At 38.6% G+C, this 22,038-nt stretch overlaps 1 protein-coding gene across 2 annotated transcripts; it reads right to left on the reverse strand.

The window, feature by feature from the left end:
* Positions 1 to 1,219: 1,219 nt before the first annotated feature.
* FBXL3 (F-box and leucine rich repeat protein 3) lies at positions 1,220 to 20,610 on the reverse strand. 2 transcript variants are annotated; one of them, XM_025441059.3, is made up of 5 exons: positions 20,470 to 20,610; positions 15,437 to 15,785; positions 12,509 to 12,631; positions 9,023 to 9,194; positions 1,220 to 3,736 (listed from the first exon to the last, which is right to left on the reverse strand). In XM_025441059.3, the coding sequence occupies exons 2-5, from the start codon at positions 15,782 to 15,784 to the stop codon at positions 3,093 to 3,095; spliced, it is 1,287 nt and encodes a 428-aa protein (XP_025296844.1). In that variant the 5' UTR covers position 15,785; positions 20,470 to 20,610; the 3' UTR covers positions 1,220 to 3,092. The 2 variants fall into 2 exon arrangements, with proteins under 2 accessions (XP_025296844.1, XP_025296843.1); XM_025441058.3 differs by lacking the exon at positions 20,470 to 20,610 and adding an exon at positions 19,819 to 20,027.
* Positions 20,611 to 22,038: the final 1,428 nt, after the last annotated feature.

The following is a 22,038-nucleotide window of genomic DNA, read 5'->3' on the forward strand; positions in this document are numbered from 1 at the left end:
TTAAGGATAATAAGCTCTTAGTTCACTTTAAGAATAAAGGGCTTTGTGTCCATTTTGGGTTTCAGGAAGCAGGGAAATTTTTCTGGCAGCTTGATAACAGCAAAACCTCAGATAAACTGAAGCTGGAATTTGCAAAGATTGTTCGCAGATATGTATGAAGTACAGATTACTTACAGCTTCTTAAAGGACCCTAGTTCAGGCCTGAGCCTTCTTCACAAACTCCTCCGAATTTATCTATTCTAAGCTTTTCCATAATTTCTTTGAATGCAGTACATTGATTTCATCTTTAGTCATACTTGGGTTTTTTGTTTTTTGTTTTTTCTGATAGTATTGTTAAAATAGCCCAGATTACCAAGAGAAATTGAAGTTATTTTCTGGAAGCTGTTAAGAACTTTCCGGTTGGGATGCCTGGGTGGTGCAGTCCACTAAGTGTCATACTCAGGTTGTAATCTCAGGGTCATGAGATTGAGTTGTGGGTCAAGCCCATGTGGGGCTCTGCGCACAGCACCGAGTCTGCTTAGGACTCTTTGTCCCTCTGCCCCTCCCCCCAGCTCTCTCTAAAGTAAGTAAATCTTTAAAAAAAAAACAAAAAACAACAACAACAACAAAAAAAAAACCCAACAAACTATTCTGATTGTATGGATGTATAGAAGACATTTCTCTATGAAAAGGCCACTTGGTTTCAAGGACTTTTAAAAATTCTATTTCAAAATAATGTTTTGTAATTCTTTTCTAAGATTTTATTTATTTATTCATGAGAAACAAAGAGAAGCAGAGACATAGGCAGAGTCAGAGAAGCGGGCTCCCTCTGGGGAGCCCGATATGGGACTTGACCCCAGGACTCTGGGATCACCACCTGAGCTGAAGGCAGAGGCTCAACCACTGAGCCACCCAGGTGCTCCTGTTTTATAGATTCTTATTTTAAAAGCAGAGTCTATTCTTTTTAATTTAACCATTTTCTTTATAAAATTTGAAAAACATTTACATTTCATGGTCAGTTTTTATTCCCTATCACTTTAGTCATCAGAGCTTCAGGAATAGATTCCATTTGCTTAATCTTACATCTTCAAAATAGTCATTCTACCATAAACTTATTTAAAATTAAACACTGTATTTATTAAATACAAATTGGAAACTAAAACCATAAATCTGTATGCTTGTTAGAAAACCAAGCACCTATATTAGGGTAGTTTTTAAAAACTACAGTAATACAACAGCATTAGTAACTATCTTTATTCTCAAATTAATAAAAGCATTTAACATATACTTTACAGTATAAACAAAGTAAGTGCTATGCATTTTGCTTATAAAGTGACTTAAAGTATTTCAAGCATTATATAATTCAATTTGTACAAAAAAGGAAATTTCCAAATAAAGCTTTGGTTAGTAGAACTGATTATGTACTGTCAAATCCATTTTCCAAAGTTGTTCAAGGAAAACAGGCTTCATCCACTAAGACAGGTATTTCTTGTGCAAAGCTATTTACTATTTACTAAGAAGGGAAAATATTACAACAATTGCTTTTTATTTCCAAGTCTGGATCAGCCTTTTTTCTTCTCATTTATAGGAGAAGAAAATACCATGACTTTTGAAAAAGATAAATTAGGCAGAAAATCACCTTTTACTTTATTCTTTGGAAGGTAATCTATTTAAAAAATAGATTAGATCTGTAAGACTGTTAGTTTCCATAATTACTAAGATGCTTTCTAAAAGTTTCAAGCATTAATATATTAGTCCATTGGGGTAAAATTACTCCTAATTTCCCTTAGGAAGGTAGTATCTACTAGCACTAGTGCTCAGAATCAAAGCTTATGTAATACCTAAGAAAACTAAATGTAGCCCAAAACTTAGTATTTTTACAGAAATATATGGATTACCTTTATTCATATGAAAGTAATAAAAATGTTATCTAACTTAAATAATATAAAATAGCGTTTTAACCAAATTAACAATCACAAAACTGCAGATATTTTTCTATTAAAATTTTCCAGTCCGCTGAGCAATATTTACTCAAAAATATGATTATGAACTTAAATATATCCTCTTTTAAGTTTACTTGTTTATGCAGAACTATACATTGATGCTCCTTTTATGATTTTTGAAAGTTCTACTTACATAACTATTTAATTCCAAGTGGAAAAATGAGCCATCACTAAAATTCACAGGAGAATAATATTCTTTCATGGAAATATTTTATAAACATTTTAAAATTCTACCTTTATTTACGTCAATTTGGCTTTTTTTAAATAGATAAGCTTTTCATTTCAATTACCATATAATATTTCAAAATTAGCTTAAAGATAAACAAAACCAAGGAGAACTGGTAAAGCATTCCTGACTTTACATAGGATGCCAAAGTCACATACATAGTAAATCACAGAAGAGAATTTATATGGTTTAGCAGATTATAGAGCAAACCTGAAAGTTTATACAAAGCTAAACACTTCCTCCCTGTTTTTTTCTTTTAATTTGATCTTGGCTCTTTTATTATCCTTCTATAATAACCACTGGGACACTTGGAGTTTTCTAAGAGATCCAATTACTTATACATACCTCTTTAAATAGATCTGTAACATATTTGAGAACGTTCAACCAATCTCTCTCATTTGATATATCCTACATTTTTCTCACAAAATGCTCTGTCCTGAGCTATATTAAACACCTTATAACAGGTGTATGTATAACTGAAGACCCTAAAATGTCAAGTTTACATTTAAAAAAAATGCATAGAGAACATAACATTTTGGAAAACCTATTAGAGTACTCACTTCTCAGATACTATAATATATAGGTTTTGTTTCAGACTGTAAAATGTTTAATCTTCATAACTGGTTACTTTCAGATCTGAACCACACTTAAAAATTTTTTCCGAGCTTTGATTGCTATTAGGCTAAAGAAAGAAATGAAGTTTTCCAACTGAAACCGGTCCATGGGTCTCCCAATAAACAATCCTTACATATTCAATGCAGATATCAAATTTCCATGCCACAAAATAGAATCACATCAGAACTACAGGAAATAAACTCTTATTATAATACATTATGCTTAACATTAAGGTGCTATTATTCACCATGCCCTATATCATTTGGTCTTTACCAAGTGGGCATCATGTCTGGAAACCACACCCTACCAAGATGCTTGGATACTTCCCAGTGGATCTGCTCCAAACTATATTTTTGGTCAGGAATTAATACTTCTTCCATAATAGATAACTGAGACAGGCGGCCACCACACATCTTCACAAACTCAACAAAGGCACTACATGAGACTTCACATTCCCCTAGTCCAATAGCTGACAAATTTTTACAACGTTCTGCAATGCGAATTAACTCTTCATCAAGTGGCCGTAATCCATTAGCACATACTACTAGTTCAACTAGTCTCGGGCATGTCATTCCCACACGGCCAAGCACGTCTTTGCTTACTGATCTCCCAAAGTAAAGATGGGTGGCAGGTATTTCATACCGAAAGAATGGATCAAATTCCTCTTCATATAAAAAAAAATACATCACTAAGTTCACTTTTGGTGAATGTCTGATGAAAGCATCCCAGCTGCTTTTCTGAATAGTATGGAAGTGTGTCTGTCCAGGATTCTCACTGACTACATCAATGCGCAAATGTTCTAATCGGACATGTTTTTCAGAAGATAAAGCAAGCAGCAATTCATCACTTAACAAGTGGTAATTCAGAGCCAGTTCACGTAAGCCATGACATTGGTCAGCCACACAAAGGATACCTTGAAAGAAAAAAACCTAATTATTTACAAATTTTTGTACAAGTTCATCATCTGTTCAAAAAATTTAATCAGGTACATGTCTCACAAAAGTTTACCATATTTCCCTATCATAAAGCTATACAATTTAAAACTTGGTTATATGGTTAAACTAGCAGAAAGTCAGAAACATTTGAGACCAATTCTAAATCTGATACCTTAAAAGACACAAAGCTCATTTAACAATTAGATAATAAATTAATAAATATAACTGACCCTTGAACAACATCGGGGTTAGGGGTACTGACTGTACAGTTAAAAATCTATACATAATTGACTCTTCAAACATTTAATATTTAATAGACTACCAGGGACCTGATGCCTTACTGATAACACAATACAGATTTGGTATGCTATATATATTCTGTGCTACATTTTCACAATGAAGTTAGAGAAAAAAATACCAAGAAAATCATGAGAGGAGGTATAGAGTATAAGTCTGTATTTACTGAAAAAAATCCATGTGTATATGGACCCACAAAGTTCAAACTCATGTTGTTTAAGGGCTAACTATGTTAAATTAACCAAGGTTTGCCCCAGTAATGCATGGACAGTCACATTCTTTAAAAAAATGATTACTAACACCAAACTTACAGGTTAAGCCAAGAAAAATTATATGATCATTGCTACAGAGGCCAAAGCACATTTTTTGAAATTGAAAACTTAATCCTAATTTAAAAGAAAAAAAAGGTAAAGCCATATAAAAGAACCTATGTGACTAAATAAAACGTGACAAATTTTTAAAAAAGATTTCTAACAAGTGAGCAACAAAGAGTTTTAACTGTTAATAGTGTATAATAAACTTATCAAATTTCTAAGGAAAGAATACCAAGATAGCACTAGATAAAGGAGTCAAAAATAACCAATTCACATTAATGGGAATTATAATATAACTAACATATTCTAATATATTCAGAAAGCAGTTCCATAAATGGTTCCCTATACTTGGGGTACTATGCTTCAGAACTGCTGCAAACCCCTATCAGCAGCAAATCTTACCAAAGGTCAGTCAGTATCTGATCTCTGAAATGGCCTGGTATAAAAATTCTACCTCAAACAGATAGCCTATACTACTTGATAAATGTAGAGAAGATGTAAAGAAACCATTTCTTTCTTGTGCTTAGAAACAAGGACAGGAACAAAACATACATTATAATATCTACCATTAATTGTACAAGTATGATATGTCAGGTACTAAGTATGTTATCCCACAAATACTCAAAAAAATCTAGAAAAAAATACTATTTCTATTTTGAAGTTGATGCAGCTAAAGATAGCAAAGCTGGAATTCAAACACAGACTGAGTGACTCTTAAGTTCATGTGGTTAACTACTACTTGAGAAGTGCCAAGACAGGGAGGCACCAATAAGCCAAAGCTTAATAGCAGTGGAAGAAGAATATAGGCAATAGAATCAATGAAAAGATAAACTGAATCACCGGTATAAGAGTCACCAAAAAGGGAATAAAAGACATCTGTGCTGGAGCACTTGGGTGGCTCCGTTAAGTGTCCGACTCTTGGCTTCAGTTCAAGTCATCATCTCAGGGTTGTGGGGATCGAGCCCCACACTGGGCTCCGTGCTCAGTGCAGAGTCTGCTTGTCCCTCTCCCCTCTGCTCCTCCTCCTACCCTGCCCGCACTGCCCCCCCCCACTCACAAATAAAATCTAAAAAAAAAAAAAAAAAAAGACATCTGTGCTTCACTATTCAGCCACTGAAAAGTTTCTGTTCTCCATAAGGTATTTACATACTTTGAAATAAACCTCATTACCGAAGGTAACCTGATTGATCTCTGTTCTTTACAATCTCATAAAGCCTGATATAAAAAGAAAACAAATACACGGGGAATGGTAACTAAAGATGCAAATAAAAGAAAGTGAAATATCATCTGATAACTATTAAAGCAGTTGTAGCAGGCATAATTCTAAAAATGGTCCCCAAGATTCCACAACCTAATCCCTGGAACCTGTAAATGTGGTAAGATACCACTCCCACAATTATGTTAAGTTATATAGCACAGTTGGTTTCAGTAAGATTGTCCAAGTGGCTCTAACTGAATCACATGAGTCCTTCGAAAGCTGAGTTTTCTCTGGCTAGTTGCAGAAAAGAAGTCCGACTCAGAGCTGCTCCGGCTAAGCAGAAAAGCTAGCTGAGCAATGCCTATAGCCCTGACCTACAGAACTGTGACACTACTCAGTGTTGGTTTAACCTGCTGAATTTGTAGTTGTTAGTTATGCAGCAATAGCAAACTCAGTTAAACAGTTACTATGATTCAGCAATTCCACTCCTAGGTATATACTCAAAATAAATTAAGCCACATGTTCACAAAAAATCTTATATATCAATTTTCAGAGCAGTGTTGTTCATAATAGTCAAAAAGTGGAAACAACCCAACTATCCATCAAATGAAAAATAAGCGTGGTATATATCCATACAACGGAATATTATTTGGCAATAAAAAGAAATGAAACACTGATATATGCTACAACATGTAAAGAAATTCATTATTGTTGGTATTATAAATTCACACAATTCATTAAGAAGAAAAAATGACAAAGCATAAAAAGGATCTGGACCCTCTGACCTACTTCTTCCACTTAATCATCTGTCCTATGGAAGAAATTTTTGGAAGCAAACTGCTATGCCAAAACAGTTCATTTTTAAAGTCAGCAAAAATATAGAAAAAAAGTATCCAGCCTTTTAAAAAGAATTATAAGGCAAATGTTGGCTTATCAACAATATAGAATACTAAGTAATTAAATGTTGATTAGTTTGGCTGATACTTTATGAACGTTTTAATGTCAAGCACTGGTGCTAGGACGGTAAAATACAACATAAACAAGACATCCTTATCCTAATAGAAGGCAGCAGATAATGAAACAAAATTGCTCTCAGAGTCATAACAAGGGAATTAAGGAAGGTTTCCTAGAACCAATACAGTGAGACAAAAAGAATTAGAAGGACCACGTTAGGGCAAAAGGTGAGGGAGAAGAAAAGTGAATAGTATTTCCTATGTGAACAAACACCCAGACATGGAAGAAAACACAAGCCTTCTAAGAACTGAACGGAGCTCAACAGACAGTAATGCAAGTAAGGTAACATCTTAATGGATGAAGCCCACAGACAGGCAAGGGCTACATTATATGGGACTTTGTCAGCCCCAGTAAGGAGTTGGGATCTTATCTAAAAACCATAGTGAAAAGTTTTAAAGAAAACTAGAGAAAAAAATCAGACTTGTATTTTAGAAAGATTACTCTGCCTGTAGCATGGAAATCACATTAGAAAAGGGCAGGCTGCAAGTTAAGAAATCAATTTAAGAGGGTACTGCACAGGGGCGCCTGGGTTGCTCAGTCGGTTAAGCGTCCAACTTCTGGTTTCGGCTCAGGTCACGATCTCAGGGTCGTGAGACTAAGGCCCATGCTTCTGAGCATGGATGGGGTGGGGTGGGGAGGAACAGAGGAAGAGGGATAAACAAGTCACTAGTGTTGAATGGTGCTAGAAATCAACCAAGTACACAGTTATAAAGGACTATATGAAATGGGAAAAAAGTTTGATAAAATAATGCAGTAAAGAAAGAAAATAGCCCTTAATTTCAGCTTAGGGAAAGAAGAGTCCCAATATGCAAAATATATATAGAAAATATGCAAATATGTTAAATTTTAAATTGAAATCCTCTATGGTTATACTCTTAAATTTAAAAGTATTGCAAGTATTCTCTTTCATTTCCCTTCCCTTCCTGAACAACTTGGTCCAAAAGCCATTAGGTAAAACCACCCAAGTTTATACCTACTATTAGAATTGATGTGTATATTTAATAAAAGTAAATGAACAGGAGATGTACCAAGATAAAGAGAGAAACAAACTCACATTCTCACAGAGAAACCATAGACCCAAAGGCTCTCCCTATAGTTTGTTGAAGTGTTATAAGTCATGTTCAGAGTGCTATGGAAACAACACACTAAAATTTAAACCAAAGAGGAGGAGGAAATAAGGACAAAAATCAGACCATCTGAGCTGAATTCTGAAGGCTGGCCTGGAGTTAGCTAGATTAAGAAGTAGAGGGAAAAATGGTATTCCACGAAGTACAGTGTACTAACCACATGCACAGGTTCAAAGAACCATAGTTATGTAGGACTCAGTAAAAGCCACACATGAATGAGTGGCAAACAAGATTAAAAAGATAGGTGGAGGTCAAGATACAAAGGACCTTGTATACTATACAAAGCTATGAAACGTGGACCTCGCTCTCACAGCAAACCTATACAGTAGATAGAAACTATGACCAAGGTCATATTGAAGTAACTGCCAAAAGTCCATTGTTAAGTTCTATTTTATTTAGATTATCACTTTCAGTAATAATCTAGAAGTGACAGAGGCAGTTAGGGAAATATTGCAATAGATCTAACCATTCCCAACACCAAGACCCTTCATGTACAACACATGGACAACAAATAAGTAATCTCCAAGAGGAAATAATTTTCTTGGCAGAAGGCTAGGCTTTAGTTATGGCAAGATGGTGGGAAGTATTCTGTAAAGGGATCAAGGATTTAACATTGTGTCTTAAAAACAGGTTACCCAAATAACAGCCTGGGAGGAACTTCAGTAGCAAGAGGATGTGTCAGAAGTAAAGCGTCAGAGAGTAGTAATACCAAGAACAGTTTATACTCACTTTACAATATGAACCATTTGGAATTTAAATGATCTCAAACTGAATAATGTAGTAATGCTTAGAAAATTCTATACAAGAGAATTTGGAGAGAGCTTTCACAATGCTATTCCCCATTCAATGGGTTCTCAACTCCAAAATTCAACTTAGGAAAAGGGTTATCTTGCAAAATGTAAAGTGGCAACTACAGCACAACTCTCCACCCACTACACAATGAGAAGAAAAACAATTAAGAAATCACTCTGATTCAAAACCAGCCCTGCTGGCTCAACTACAATTAGAGAAAATTCCATCTTACCAGATGGGGCACCTCAAACAATACTTTTTTTTTTTTTTTAATTTATCCATTTTCTCACACAGGTTGGACACAAGTTGCCAAATAAGTGTAGAAAATAAGTTGAAAGTAAATGTCTAGGCTAGGAATGCTACAGAATTTACGTTATTATGACATTAAAAATATGTTTATGCAAAAAAGATGAAGTAATCATATTAATCTAACCCATCTGCAAGGTTAATCATTAGTTTTTAATTTAATAAATACATCAATACATTTTACTAACAAGTTATCTGGCAGAAAGCAAAACATACCTGCTGGAGAGACGTGAGGACAGCTGCTCATTTTCAGCAGCTTGAGTGTATCGCTGTTGTTGGCTACTAGTACTTTGAGGGATGGATCATCTACTGGGGTATCATCTATCTTAAGCGAGGACAAGGATTTGGAGTTTACAAACACTACCGTCAGGGCAGAAATAAAGTGAGACTGAAAAGCAAAAAAATTAAAACAGCTGCAATTTTCACAAATGAGAATTGAGGTATATTCATTTAATTCACATATAGTTCAGCTGAACCTTAATGATATATTTCATAACTGTTTTAGGGGTAGCATCCTTTCACTCTGTTGTTGGGGATATGGTAAAAAAGAGAGGTGACTATTTGCTATCTTTGAGGAAAATCTTTTTACCTGTAGGAGAAAGAAGGGATTTCAGGCCTTAGGGTGAGTATCTCTAAATCACAACAATCATTGGTAAATAAAAAGACGAATTACCGAATCCAGAATGAGAATAGCTCTCATATTTCATACCACCTTATCTGGAAACCCTACTCCAGTGTTTTATAACTGCATTCTTTTTTGGTCTGACAGTAATAACCATTAAAATAGTAATAATTATTAGCATAATCACTAAAAATTGAAATAAAAATCAACTCAGAAGCTAGGAAAGACTCATTTGGAATATAAAAACTCACAGAAAATTTAAATAAGGAAAATCGTACCTAAATAAAATTTCAAGTTTAAAACTCCTTTAAACATGTTAAATTATCTACAATATTTTTAAGCCATTTTATTCTAATGTATTTTTCCATAAATGTACCAATTATTATTATTCCATTTAATATATATATGTAATTATCTATTGGACACAGAATCTGACCTAAAGGAACCCCCCACAGGAAAGCAGGGATTAAAAGCATGGTCAGAATATGTAACTTGGAATCAGCTAAAACCAACAGACAAAGAATCCAGGAATAAGAAAGAGAGGTCAACATATGCTCCAACACTTTCCTCTATATAACCAATCTCACACTCCATTTAGCTTTATAAATTCACTACAGCAGTTAAAAGGAATGAAGGCAGGCTAACAGCCAAGAAAGTACAATGAAACATCACTTTTGTGGTCACACTCCCTTTCTTTTCCCCTACAATTAAATAACTGGTTAACAAAATTTTGACCTATTTTAAATGTTAATATCTTTCTCCTAATATTTTCATGTCAAACTGAATTCTATCTTGTACAGTTACATGTTATTAGTATATTCATGACTGCATCACGGAGTTTTTCCATTTCCCTCAGATTTCTATCAAATACACTTCTTATATGTTCTCTTCAATTTTCCCAGGATTTCCAACATAGAGCAACACCCTATTTCAATCTTCTACAAGAGTCAAAATCGGGAGGGTGGGGAGACAATATAAGCAACTTAGACCCATTTAATAAGGAAGGAAGCATCCTACTAGATGCACCATAGTTCCCAAAGAAAAAACTACTACATATAAGTATAGTACTAGTACCAGACATATATAGTGATACTGCTGAGTAATAAGAAAAAAGGAAATTTAGCACACCTTTTAATATGGTATGTTTCACACTATATAATATATACATATATATGTGTGTGTGTGTGTATATATATATATATGCACTATGGAAACTATTAACTATAATATGCACATAGAAAATCAATTCAGAACATATTTCCTGTATGAAGCTTGAACAAGGTGCTACCATACTATGTAAATCAGACTTAATCAGAATCTCCTGGACAGCTCATAGGAGGGGGAAATTTGGTATAGGGAAAGTAATCCAAAGTCTCAAAGTTTCTTACATGATTTTCATGCATGTTGAGAGCCACAGTGCTCTGACTTACATACTTAGAACCTTAAAATGTTTAAAGAGTATCTTACCCATCTCCCTTAACTTACATGAGAAAAACACTTTATCTCAAATGTATGCAAAGAACCTTTTTTAAAAAAATCAGTTAAGGGGTGTCTGGGTGGCTCAACTGGCTGAGCATCCAACTCTTGGTTTTGGCTCAGGTCATGATCTTAAAGTTTTGAGATCAAGCCCCCTATCAGGCTCAGCGCTAGGCATGGACCTGATTGGGATTCTCTCTCTCATCTCCCTCTGCCCACCCCCCCATGCCCAGCCCCAGCCATTCACGCTTGCACTTTCTCCTTTCTCAAAAAAAAAAAAAAAAACCAAAACCCAAACCAAAAACAAAAACAATTAAGACTTTGTAATCAATTAGTGATAGATTTGTTACTGATACTCAATTCCATTACCACCTGGGTTATAGCACTCAATTTAGCAATATTTTTTCCTGAATCATTCTAGTAAATTAAACTATGAGGTGTGTTAAAGGGGTATCTATGTTTTAGTTTGCAGCTTCCTCTGAAAAAAATACTTTCAAATTATTGGATGCTAACCTACCCAGTATTAGCTAATATACTCAAGGAGCCTTTATCAATTGCTTTCTTAAAAGGGATACTTGGGGCACCTGGCTGGCTCAGTCAGTTGGTCCTCTGACTCTTGATTTGGGCTCAGGTCATGATCTCGGGGTTGTGAGATTGAGTTCCATATTGGGATTCGAGCTCGGTGGGGAGTCTGCTTAAGATTCTCTCCCTCTCCTCTCCTCTCCTCTCCTCTCCCAGCCCCTCCTTCCCAATCTCACATGCTCTCTCTCTAAATGAAATACATTTTTATTTATTTATTTTGTATTTTTTAAGCTTTTTTTTTTATTTATTCATGAGACAGAAAGAGAGAGAGAGAGAGAGAGAGGCAGAGACACAGGCAGAGGGAGAAGCAGGCTCCATGCAGGGAGCCTGATGTGGCACTTGATCCCAGGACTCCAGGATCACGCCCTGAACTGAAGGCAGATGCTTTAACTGCTGAGCCACCCAGGCAGGCATCCTGAAATAAATAAATTTTTTAAAGTGCACTTGTTTTTCCATTTTAAGAGACAAGTTATTAGAGACATCTAATTACATGTAGGATTATGTTAGAACATATATATGAATATAAATAGTTTATTCTTCACCAAAAACAATTTTCTTTAAATAAAATCTATTAATTAATCCAAGCTGCACTAACTTTGCTCAAGAATAAATCTTTACACATTTACCAGAAGATTTTATAAGTAAGCTATACCTGTTCTCACTACTGGCACTGTCTACTTTTCTTTGATTATAATTTTACCAATCTGCTCTGAAAGTCCAAAGAAGGGGCTGCTATATATCTTTTTTCTAATATGCTTGTTTCTCCATTTTACTTAGGCTCTTTTAGTATATCCTGCTGGACCCTCTGCAAATTCATTCACTCTAACTTTTCCCATCAAGAAGCCCAAGGTGATCAGAAAAACGAAAAGCTTTTTTAAAAATCCTATTGCCTAACATTCTAAATAGTAATAGATTTCCATCACGCATACTATTTTTCTTACATTCCCACTGTCACTACAAGAAATAGGTAAGGTTTCATTCAATTTCTCAGTAACCACCAGTAACACAAAACCAGCAGATACCTTTGGTAAATCCATAAAGCTTGGCCGAGCCGTTGAAATAAGTCCAAGGGTTTTTAAAGAGCAATTTACCAGTTGTGATAATATATCACAAGCTGCTTCAGCTGATTCTTTGCTGCTGTCCACCTAAGGAAAGAACACATGACATAGCCATACATATACTCGTATTTACATTTACTCTGTTTAATCTTAATTTTACAAAAGAAAGTTATTAGTTTATTATGTTACAAAGACAATTTATTCTTTCAATCATACAACCTCACATACAACGTCAGCCTTTTCTGAATCTCCCTGAAAGTTTTAAGTTCAATTGTCAAGACTTAATTTTGTTATTATACAATATACACTTAATGTTAAAAGGACTTGGTTTTTAAGCTGATTTATTCAAAACTGACTATATAATATACAATCTAGAGGATCACATGAATTTATAATCTTTGAAAAATAATTATATATTTGGTAGTGGATCTGATTCTACATGCAAATACAGTGTCTATCGTACACAGGTGTCAAGGCACCAGAAAGTGGATGAGTATTACTATTCAGAATGTTCAAATTAATCACAATCTGGGATTCATCATTAATGATATTAACAGAAAGATGAATGTGAAGTAAAAAGGAGGACATCCAACCAGTCAAGAATGAAAATATGAACCAAATGAGTAGTTGCTCCCACACACTCTTGTGCATAAACATTTCCTAGGGGAAGAGTAATATGGCCAAAAACTCCTGCAGGAGGAGATGGAGCTCTTCTATCAAAAAGAAAGTTGTTCCTTGGGCTAAAAGCATCTTAAAAGAGAACAGTTAAAAGTAGTATTACTTTAATTTTCAGACTGATGTACATTACCTTAACCCAAAAATGTTCTAAAGAGCTGGTTGTAAAACTGATGGACTGTTTCAGAGCTGTTTAGAATACTTTCCTTTGGCTAAGTATTTCTATACAAGTGGTTCCTAATGTGTGCTCCCTAGACCAGCAGCATTAACATCACCTGGGAACCAATTAGAAATGCAAATTCTCATGCCCAACCCAGATCATCACAATCAGAAACTCCAGGGGTGGGACACAGCAACTTTTGTCTCAACAAGCACTCCAGGTCTTTATGATGCACATAAAGTTTGAGAACCACTGATGTATACTCATAATGGACTAAAAGCCTGTTTGGCCTAGTTAGTGATAAACTGAACACAAATATACTCAGGACAACTCAGGAGAATCTTATGCTATGGTTCTTTTTGTAAATCAGAAATAATTTCCGAGGGAAATAAAAAATCCCTAACAAAAATGTTTAAACTTATAGGACAAATGGTTTTGTGAGGGTTATATAAGTTGGAAACAGCTGAATTGGATCACATGGCTAGAAGACTAAAACACTGACCCAGCCAATGCCCTGGATGGAATTGGTCTTTAGACCTTTGAGATGAAAGTATTATGCTCCTCTTTTTCTCAGATTTACCATTAGAATACTCTTAAGACAACTCAAAGATGTCTAAAACCAAAGGAAGGCTCTTGAAGTTTCTTCATGGGGATGTGAGGATAGACAACACTTGATGAGTTCCTGGATTTGTTTCCCTCAGCATTCCCTCACTCTTACCCTCAGTTAGGGTTGCCAGATAATATACAAGACATCCATTTAAATAAGTATTATGTCCCAAATAATGAATGGGCATATTTATACTAAAAGTTATTTGCTGATGCTCTAAAATTAAAATTGAAATTCAACTTATAGGCATCCTCTATTCTTATTTGCTAACCTAGTAATCTACTCTCAGTGGCCTAAGTACCTTTGTGCATTTTTCTGGGAAAATGGCCATAATGCACTCAACCATTCCCATTACCAGCTCTCTTCTTCTTCAGACACAAATGGAAGAATAAGCAGGTAATCTTCATCTAAGAAGGAATAACACTCTTGAGAGCAGTCAAGAGTAGTTTTGGCAAAGAACTGTGGGTTAAGAACCATTGCTTTATCTAGGTTTAATCTGACCTATTAATAACTGCTACCTATGGGTAATCAGATATTCCATGTGTTAGTTTTCAACAACTGTCAGGTATGTTAAAAGGTTTAGTAAACACATCTACATTCCATTATTCATCCTCAAAAAAAATACTGTAAGCCTCTGTACTCCTATAAACCACTGTGATTCCTTAAACTATTCTAGACAGCTCAAAAAGCCACTCCCACTTCATTTCTCTCACCACTGAATGAATTCTAATATGTCCCTTCTGGCAATGAAAAGAAACAGTTCTCTTTGGCATTCTTCCACATATCTTTTCTTATTTCTAAAATATATTCATCTAGATATTTTACATATTTCTGTGTCTCCTTTTTCTTTGAAGACCCCATGTCATAAAGCCAGCAATAAGCAGAATTCAGTACCTATTAAACAGTAATAGCAATTAAGTTTTAGTCAATCATAATCTCCACATTTTATATTATTGTATATTTCTTTTACCTTAAACTTACAGTAATTCAATGTGACTGATAGCTTAGGTAAATATTTTATGCTTATTAGTTGCTTCTGTTCTTTTAAAAACTTATCAATAATTGCAATTCAGTGGAGTAATTTAGCTCAAATATAATTATTTCTGACATCTTCTAATGTATGTAATAATTCTCAATCTTTAAGAACTTTCTCTAAAAAGGCACTATTTTATTTTTATTTGATAGAGAGAAAGAGAGAAAGAGCGAGCGAGCGGGAGCTGGGAGAGCTACATAGGGAGAGGAAGAAGCAGGCTCCCCACGGAGCAGGGAGCCTGATATGGGATCATGGGATCATGACCTGAGCCAAAGGCTGATGCCCAACCAACTGAGCCACCCAGGCACCCCCTAAAAAGGCACTATTTTAAAGACGTGAGAAAACATATTGGTTTAGCACAAAAAAAGCCAAAACACGATATGCTTTATTTTTTAAAAGAAGGATTTAAAGTATTACCTTGAAGCTGACATATTGCAGATGGTTTGAATGTCTTTTAATAATCTGTTTGATCAGCTCCGGATGTGTAGCTTTCAAGTAAGATGTAGCTGGTTGATTCAGTTCAAATTCAAAACATCTCCACAAGTCAGGCATGTGAAATACCTGGTTCCAGTTGCGGCAAACTTGTGAAGCATGAGCCCGGTCAAGAAGAGGCAAATACTTAAATACTTGCAGAATAATGTCCTGAAGGAGATTACCCCAATCACAAGTCTGAGAATGCTCATTTGTAGTCCTCAGTTTCTTAGATTTCTCTGCAGTACCTTCTTCTGATGAATTATGGTCACTATCTCTTCCTCCTCGTTTCATCCTATTCAGAGAAATGCATCATTTTTTTTCATACTTCACTTTTAAATAAAAATAAATCCAATACTCATTCTGTCACTGAGATGCATATATACATGTTTATAAATAGAAACACAAACACAGGGATCCCTGGGTGGCGCAGCGGTTTGGTGCCTGCCTTTGACCCAGGGCGCGATCCTGGAGACCCGGGATCGAATCCCACATCGGGCTCCCGGTGCATGGAGCCTGCTTCTCCCTCTGCCTGTGCCTCTGCCTCTCTCTCTCTCTCTCTGTGACTATCATAAAAAACAAACAACAACAACAACAACAAAAAATATGAAGAACTGGACCAGTAATTCAAAAATATCAGAACAAAAAAAAAAAAAAAAAAAAAAAAAAAAAAACAAAAATATCAGAACAAAATATAATGAAAAATGCCAGTGGAGACCAACTGTTATTTTACAAATTCTATACAGGTGTTTTTAAACATTTGTGTTTATACTCTACTACTGGGGGGAAGGGGAAGTATTATGATTTTGAAACTAAACCAAGAATTGTATTTCAAAACTGCTGTCAACTAAAAGGAATATAAAAAAGAACCTACAGTGACACTTTTCAAAGGTTTCTTAAAAGTCATCTACGGATACCTGCTGTTTTTGAGTTTTTGAATTCAAAGAGACCACAGTCCCAAGAACCTCTAGAAAGTACATGAATTAAGCAGCCAACAGATCTTTCCACACTCAATAGTCTGTGATATGTATTATTGACAGACCCAATCTCTGCTTGAAAAAAGCAAATTCAGGGGATCCCTGGGTGGCTTAGCGGTTTGGCGCCAGCCTTTGGCCCACGGCGTGAACCTGGAGACCCGGGATCGAGTCCCGTGTCGGGCTCCCTGCATGGAGCCTGCTTCTCCCTCTGCCTGTGTCTCTGCCTCTCTCTCTCTCTCTCTAGGTCTATCATGAATAAATAAATCTTAAAAAAAAAAAAAAAAAAAAGCAAATTCATCCCTACCATACGTTGTTTGGTCCAGAATGTAGTTTCTTCTTCCAAAACATCAGTTACTATTGCATGTTTACCCTAAATTGTATTTTTGAACTAGCTATATTTATCCTGTGTAAATGTATTATCTTCATTCCAAATGTTTCTTTGAAATAGTCTTTTTGTTGCAAAATAGTAGCATCCTTAAGAGAATGGGCTCTGGAATCAAGCTTCCTGGGTTTGAACTGTGGCTCTACCTCTCACTGATTACATGGCCTTGAAAAATTACTTGACCCATCAGTTCGCAAAGTGGGAATAATAACACACAGGGTTCTTGTGAGGAATTAAAGAGTATTAGGGCTTGAAAGGAGATAGAGAATGTTTAACTCAGGTAGAGGCAAGCAGTCCAGCATTAAAGATATTAAAGTGTATGATGCAAAAATGAAGTTATGTGTGAGAAAGTGCAAGAACACATGCTTATGTATGAGAAACACACTGGAAGTAGATTCACCACGTTAATATTGCTATAATAAGTGAGTGGGATTATACTGTATTATATATTAATGATATAATTGTGGGATAAAAGTGGTGGCATTACAGGAGAACCTTGTTTTGCCAATATTATATGCATTTCTTTTAATGACAATGAATTACACTGTAATCAGATAAAAGGTCTTGCTTCAATTTGCTGTTTGGAAAAATAAGTACTGCAGGCTCTAAACTAAAAGGGGTAACTGCAGACCAATTAGTAGTATCCCTATTTAGTTTAGGCCTGCAACACTTTTATCTCTAGAGAACAGTTCTGGCAAGATAGTGGTTTCGATTTGGAGTCACAGCTTTTGAAAAGGATGGCTTGTGGCTCTAACTCCCTTCTTCTGGTTTTTGGGTATGCTATCCAGCAGCTAGCAAAACTTGTGAAAAACAATTGAGGGCTGGAAGGAAACAATGGCAAATGCCCCTGGCCTTCATGCTATTAAAATATGCCCAGAAGATCCTAGCACATGTGCAATGAATGAACTACATTCGTCACTGATCCTACAACTATGTGAGTTTAAGTAATGATGAGCAAGGGGAAAGGAAAGAGTAAATAGAATGACAAGTGATGGCAAGAGGGTAGTTTTATGGAAGATTAAAACTTATATGTGAATCTGAGAATACATTTAATGTTTAGAGAAAAGGTAGTATAATCTACAATATAATCTTTTATGTAAAAAAAAAAAACCACTTCTAGTCATAATGTCTCACTAGAAGTTGAAGTAACACTGTCATTATGACCCATTTTTTGCCTTTATCTTATTCTGAAGACTTAATTTTAGCATAGAAAATTTGGGTCAAAGAACAAGAGTCTGCTACCCAGCAAACTCATAATTTGGCTTATAATTCCTTGTCTATTTAAAACTACTCATAGATCTTTATAATTTCTAATCCTTATACAATGTTGATTGCCGGTTTCTGGAGAAAATCCTCTATAATTATTCAACTTACAGATGTAATGATTCATTTTTAGAATACAGGGGTATATAAACAAAAATAAAATGACACCTTATTTACACAATTATCTTTGCTAAGAGTTTGCTGATAGCAACAATAAGTACTTTCCCTTTGTCAATTACAGCCTGTTTTAAAAAGTATGTTCCAATACCTTTCCAAGTTGAGGGAAGAAAAAAGGTGACATGTTAAAAAAGATGTATGCAACACTGAGGAATAGTATCTCTTGGTCTAGATATAAGACTATATGATCACCAAAATATATTTTAAGCACTTACTAGCTTATGAATAGCTGAACAAAAGTCTACAATTTGTTGTAAGTCATACGACTGTAATGTGTCAGAATTAAGTATTTTTATCAATAGGAAAAAATGCAAGGCCTAATGCTGATAAAAAAAAAAGGTCTCTGTATTATCCTCATTCATGCATGAAAATAAAAGAACACTGTAGGCACCTAATAAAAATTTAAAATATAAACTTTTTCCAAGATGATCTCATTTACTCATGCAAAAATTCATATTGCTTCCAAAATTATTAAATCTATCCACACATGAAGCGCTGCGGTATAGAAAGTTAAACAATGCAGAGCATCCACCAGTCTGCAAAAAATTTACATAAATGTAGTATTTATCTTCTACTTTTAGTCAAAGTGAAAACCTCTCTTCCATTTGAAGAGGAGGAGTGCAGAGGAGGAAGCTTAACAATAAATGTCAATGGGACTTTGCAGAATACCAAAACTAGGCCTCTTCAGGGCTCCAGCAGTTCCACTTCAAACTGCAACTTCTCCAGGCCCCCCAAAATTGATGCAACCTAGGCCCCAAGAGCATTTGGTGAGGGACTGATATTACCATGATGCACCAAAGGAGGAAAAAAAGGGGGAAAAACCCACTAATGAGGAAAAACTACAGACTACTTGAGCAGCACAGGAGTTACTGAACTAACTCTGAACATTTCCACACACTCTGTAAGAAGCAATGAATCTGTTCATCAGAAGACCTGGGGGTGACACTCAGCTGTGTGTCTACCATCGTATCACGCACTTGTAAGTAAAGTGCGCCATGTAGTCATTTTCAAAGCCCACTTGTTGTGGGGGGATCCCTGGGTGGCTCAGCGGTTAAGCGCCTGCCTCCCGCCCAGTGCGTTGATCCTGGAGACCCGAGATCGAGTCCCACGTCAGGCTCCCTGCGTGGGGCCTGCTTCTCCCTCTGCCTCTCTCTCTCATGAATAAATAAAATCTTTAATAATAATAATAATTTTAAAAAGCCCACTTGTACTGAGCACTAAAAAGCCTGTTTTGGCATCACACCTTCTTTCCACTTGTGTTCTGCTTTGCCTAAAATCAAACTTAATTTGCATTCTTCCGCTGGAATACAAAAACCAAACCAAAACAACAGTGGGAGGAGATTAATTCTCAGACCTAGATGGGAGGAAGAGTGTGGTGGTGAAAATGTGTGTCGCGGTCATTTGCAGAAAACTCAGAGTGGATGGCGTCTTTATCAACATTTCAAAAGAGGGGGGGAAAAAACTCTATAATGAAAAGCTCTGGGCCACTGGATTGGGTATCATCAGCAACAAAATACTGGTAATCTAACCTCTCAGCTTGGAGACGCGGACGGATCATTTACTCTAAGCCGCTTCCTGCTCCCTGCCTGCAGCTCCACCGGAAACGCCGCCCTACGCCTAAGGCAGGCGCGAAGCTGCTCCTCCAAGTTGACCAAGTTTTCCACTTGGGCCGCGGGGCCGCGGCGGCCCCTCCTCGCGCGCCACCTCCACGGCGGGCTCTCCCCGACAGCCGTCACGCGCTCTGCCCTGGGCAGCCTGGGACAGCTTAACGCCGCTCGCGCGCAGCCTACGCCGGGGAGAGCCTGGCAGCGCCGCCTGTCACAATCCCCGCCGCGGTAACAGATCCGGGCGCCCGCGGCCCCGAGCCCGCCCGCGGCCCCGAGCCCGCCCGCGGCCCCGAGCCCGCCCGCGGCCCCGAGCCCGCCCGCGGCCCCGAGCCCGCCCGCGGCCCCGAGCCCGCCCGCGGCCCCGAGCCCGCCCGCGGCCCCGAGCCCGCCCGCACACGCACCACGCCTTGTTGACATGTTTTGAAGCGGGCGCGGCGGGGAAACGCCCCCAGGCGGGCTCGAGGTCTGGGCGCCGCGCCGCGCCCCGCCCGCCGCTCCCAAGGGGCGCCCGGCACCCGCCCCCGCCGCGCCGCGCCGCCACCGGGGGGCTCTGGCCCTGCCCTCGGCTGTTACCTGCTGCCGGAGGCGGCTTCCCCCACACACCACCCCGGGCTCCGGGGAAGGCGGCGGCGGCGGCGGCCGGGTCCGCGGCTCTCACATGAGGCCCCCCGCGAGCCCCGCTTCGCGCTCCCGCCGCCGCGGCCCCCCGCGCTCCGCCCGCATCCGAGGCTCTGGTCCCGCGGCGGCCGCCAACGCGGCTCCACCTTCGCGGCTCCGGCCGCCCTCCGAAGAAGCCTCCTTCCTCAGGCCCGCGCGGGCCGCTGTCCTCCTTCCAGGACCCTTCGCCGCCGCGAGAGGCTCCTTCGCGAGCCGCGGCCGCCGCGGCCCAGACCCCGACTCCAAGATGGCGCCCGGCGCGCCTCCCTCCGAGGGGGCGGGCGCGTGTCCGCCGGGGGCGCGCGCGGCGGGCGAGGGGGGCGGGAGGGGCCGCGCCGGCCGGGAGCGCGCACTAGCGGTGCCGCGCGGGGCTCGGCCTCCTGGTTCCGGGAGAGTCGGCCGCCTTCCCGCCCCGTACGCGACGGCTGTGTGCTTAGGGGGTTTCGTGGAGAAGACAGCTTTCCTCTTGGAGCTGCAGCTGGCCACAGGCCTCAAGAACTTTGTGCTGTTGCAACTGAAAAGTTCGGGGAGGTGGAGCAGGAAGGGAGGAAGGAGGGCGTGTCCCCGGAGCCTACGCCGCTCAGCCGCTGATTGGCTGCAGGAGGCGGGACTGTAGCTGCTGCGGGCGGAGCCGCCTCCCGCCGCCGCGGGGTTTGGGAGGCGGGGCCTGCGCCGCGGACCCCGGGCTGAGAACCGGCTCCGCACGGTGACTGCAGCCTCGGGGCAGGGGTGCTTCTAAAGCCTGCGAGGAGTTAGGGAAGATTGGTGGCCGCGGGGTTGCTGATTTTTATATTTAAAATGTTTGTATTTTCCAATTTCTCTCCAGTTTTTGTCATCAGAGTTAGTACTTTTTAAACACCATCTTTATAAATTATATAGACTCCTGAAATTGACCGACAGCTTTCAGAAACACGGTAAGAAAGTATAAAGGAGGGAGCCTGGGTGGCTCAGTGGTTGAGCATCTGCCTGTGGCTCAAGGTGTGACCCCGGGGTCCAGGGATCCAGTCCCACAACAGGGCGCCTGCTTCTCCCTCTGCCCCTGTCTTGCCTCTCTCTCTGTGTCTCTCGTGAGTAAATAAATAAAATCTTTAAAAAAAAAAAAAAGTATAAAGGAGTAGATGGCTATTTAAAAGATAACCTACAGGTAAAGCCTTTTGTCCATTCAGAAGTCTTTGTGTCTAAGTGCCACCCTACTTAGCTTGTTTTAAAAGTTTGGATTTTTAGATAGTGGGTTTTCTTAAAGTTAGAAATGTCCTTGGGTATCAAATCGTAACTTGTATCATCCACCATCCCTCCCACCTCCCTCCAAAATACAAAGAAAGTTATTTTTCACCCAAAGAGGTCTTCTCAACGATCTGACCCATGTATAAGAGCCTGGAAGCAGTGGTGCCCAGAGGATACTCTACTCTTCTATTGCTCCCCAGAAACCCAGCTAGGAGGGGCCCTTGGGTGGCTCAGTTGGTTGAGGGTCTGCCTCCCACTCAG

Source organism: Canis lupus, chromosome 22 (assembly GCF_003254725.2).
Source record: "Canis lupus dingo isolate Sandy chromosome 22, ASM325472v2, whole genome shotgun sequence".
NCBI classification, from domain to species: Eukaryota; Metazoa; Chordata; class Mammalia; order Carnivora; family Canidae; genus Canis; species Canis lupus.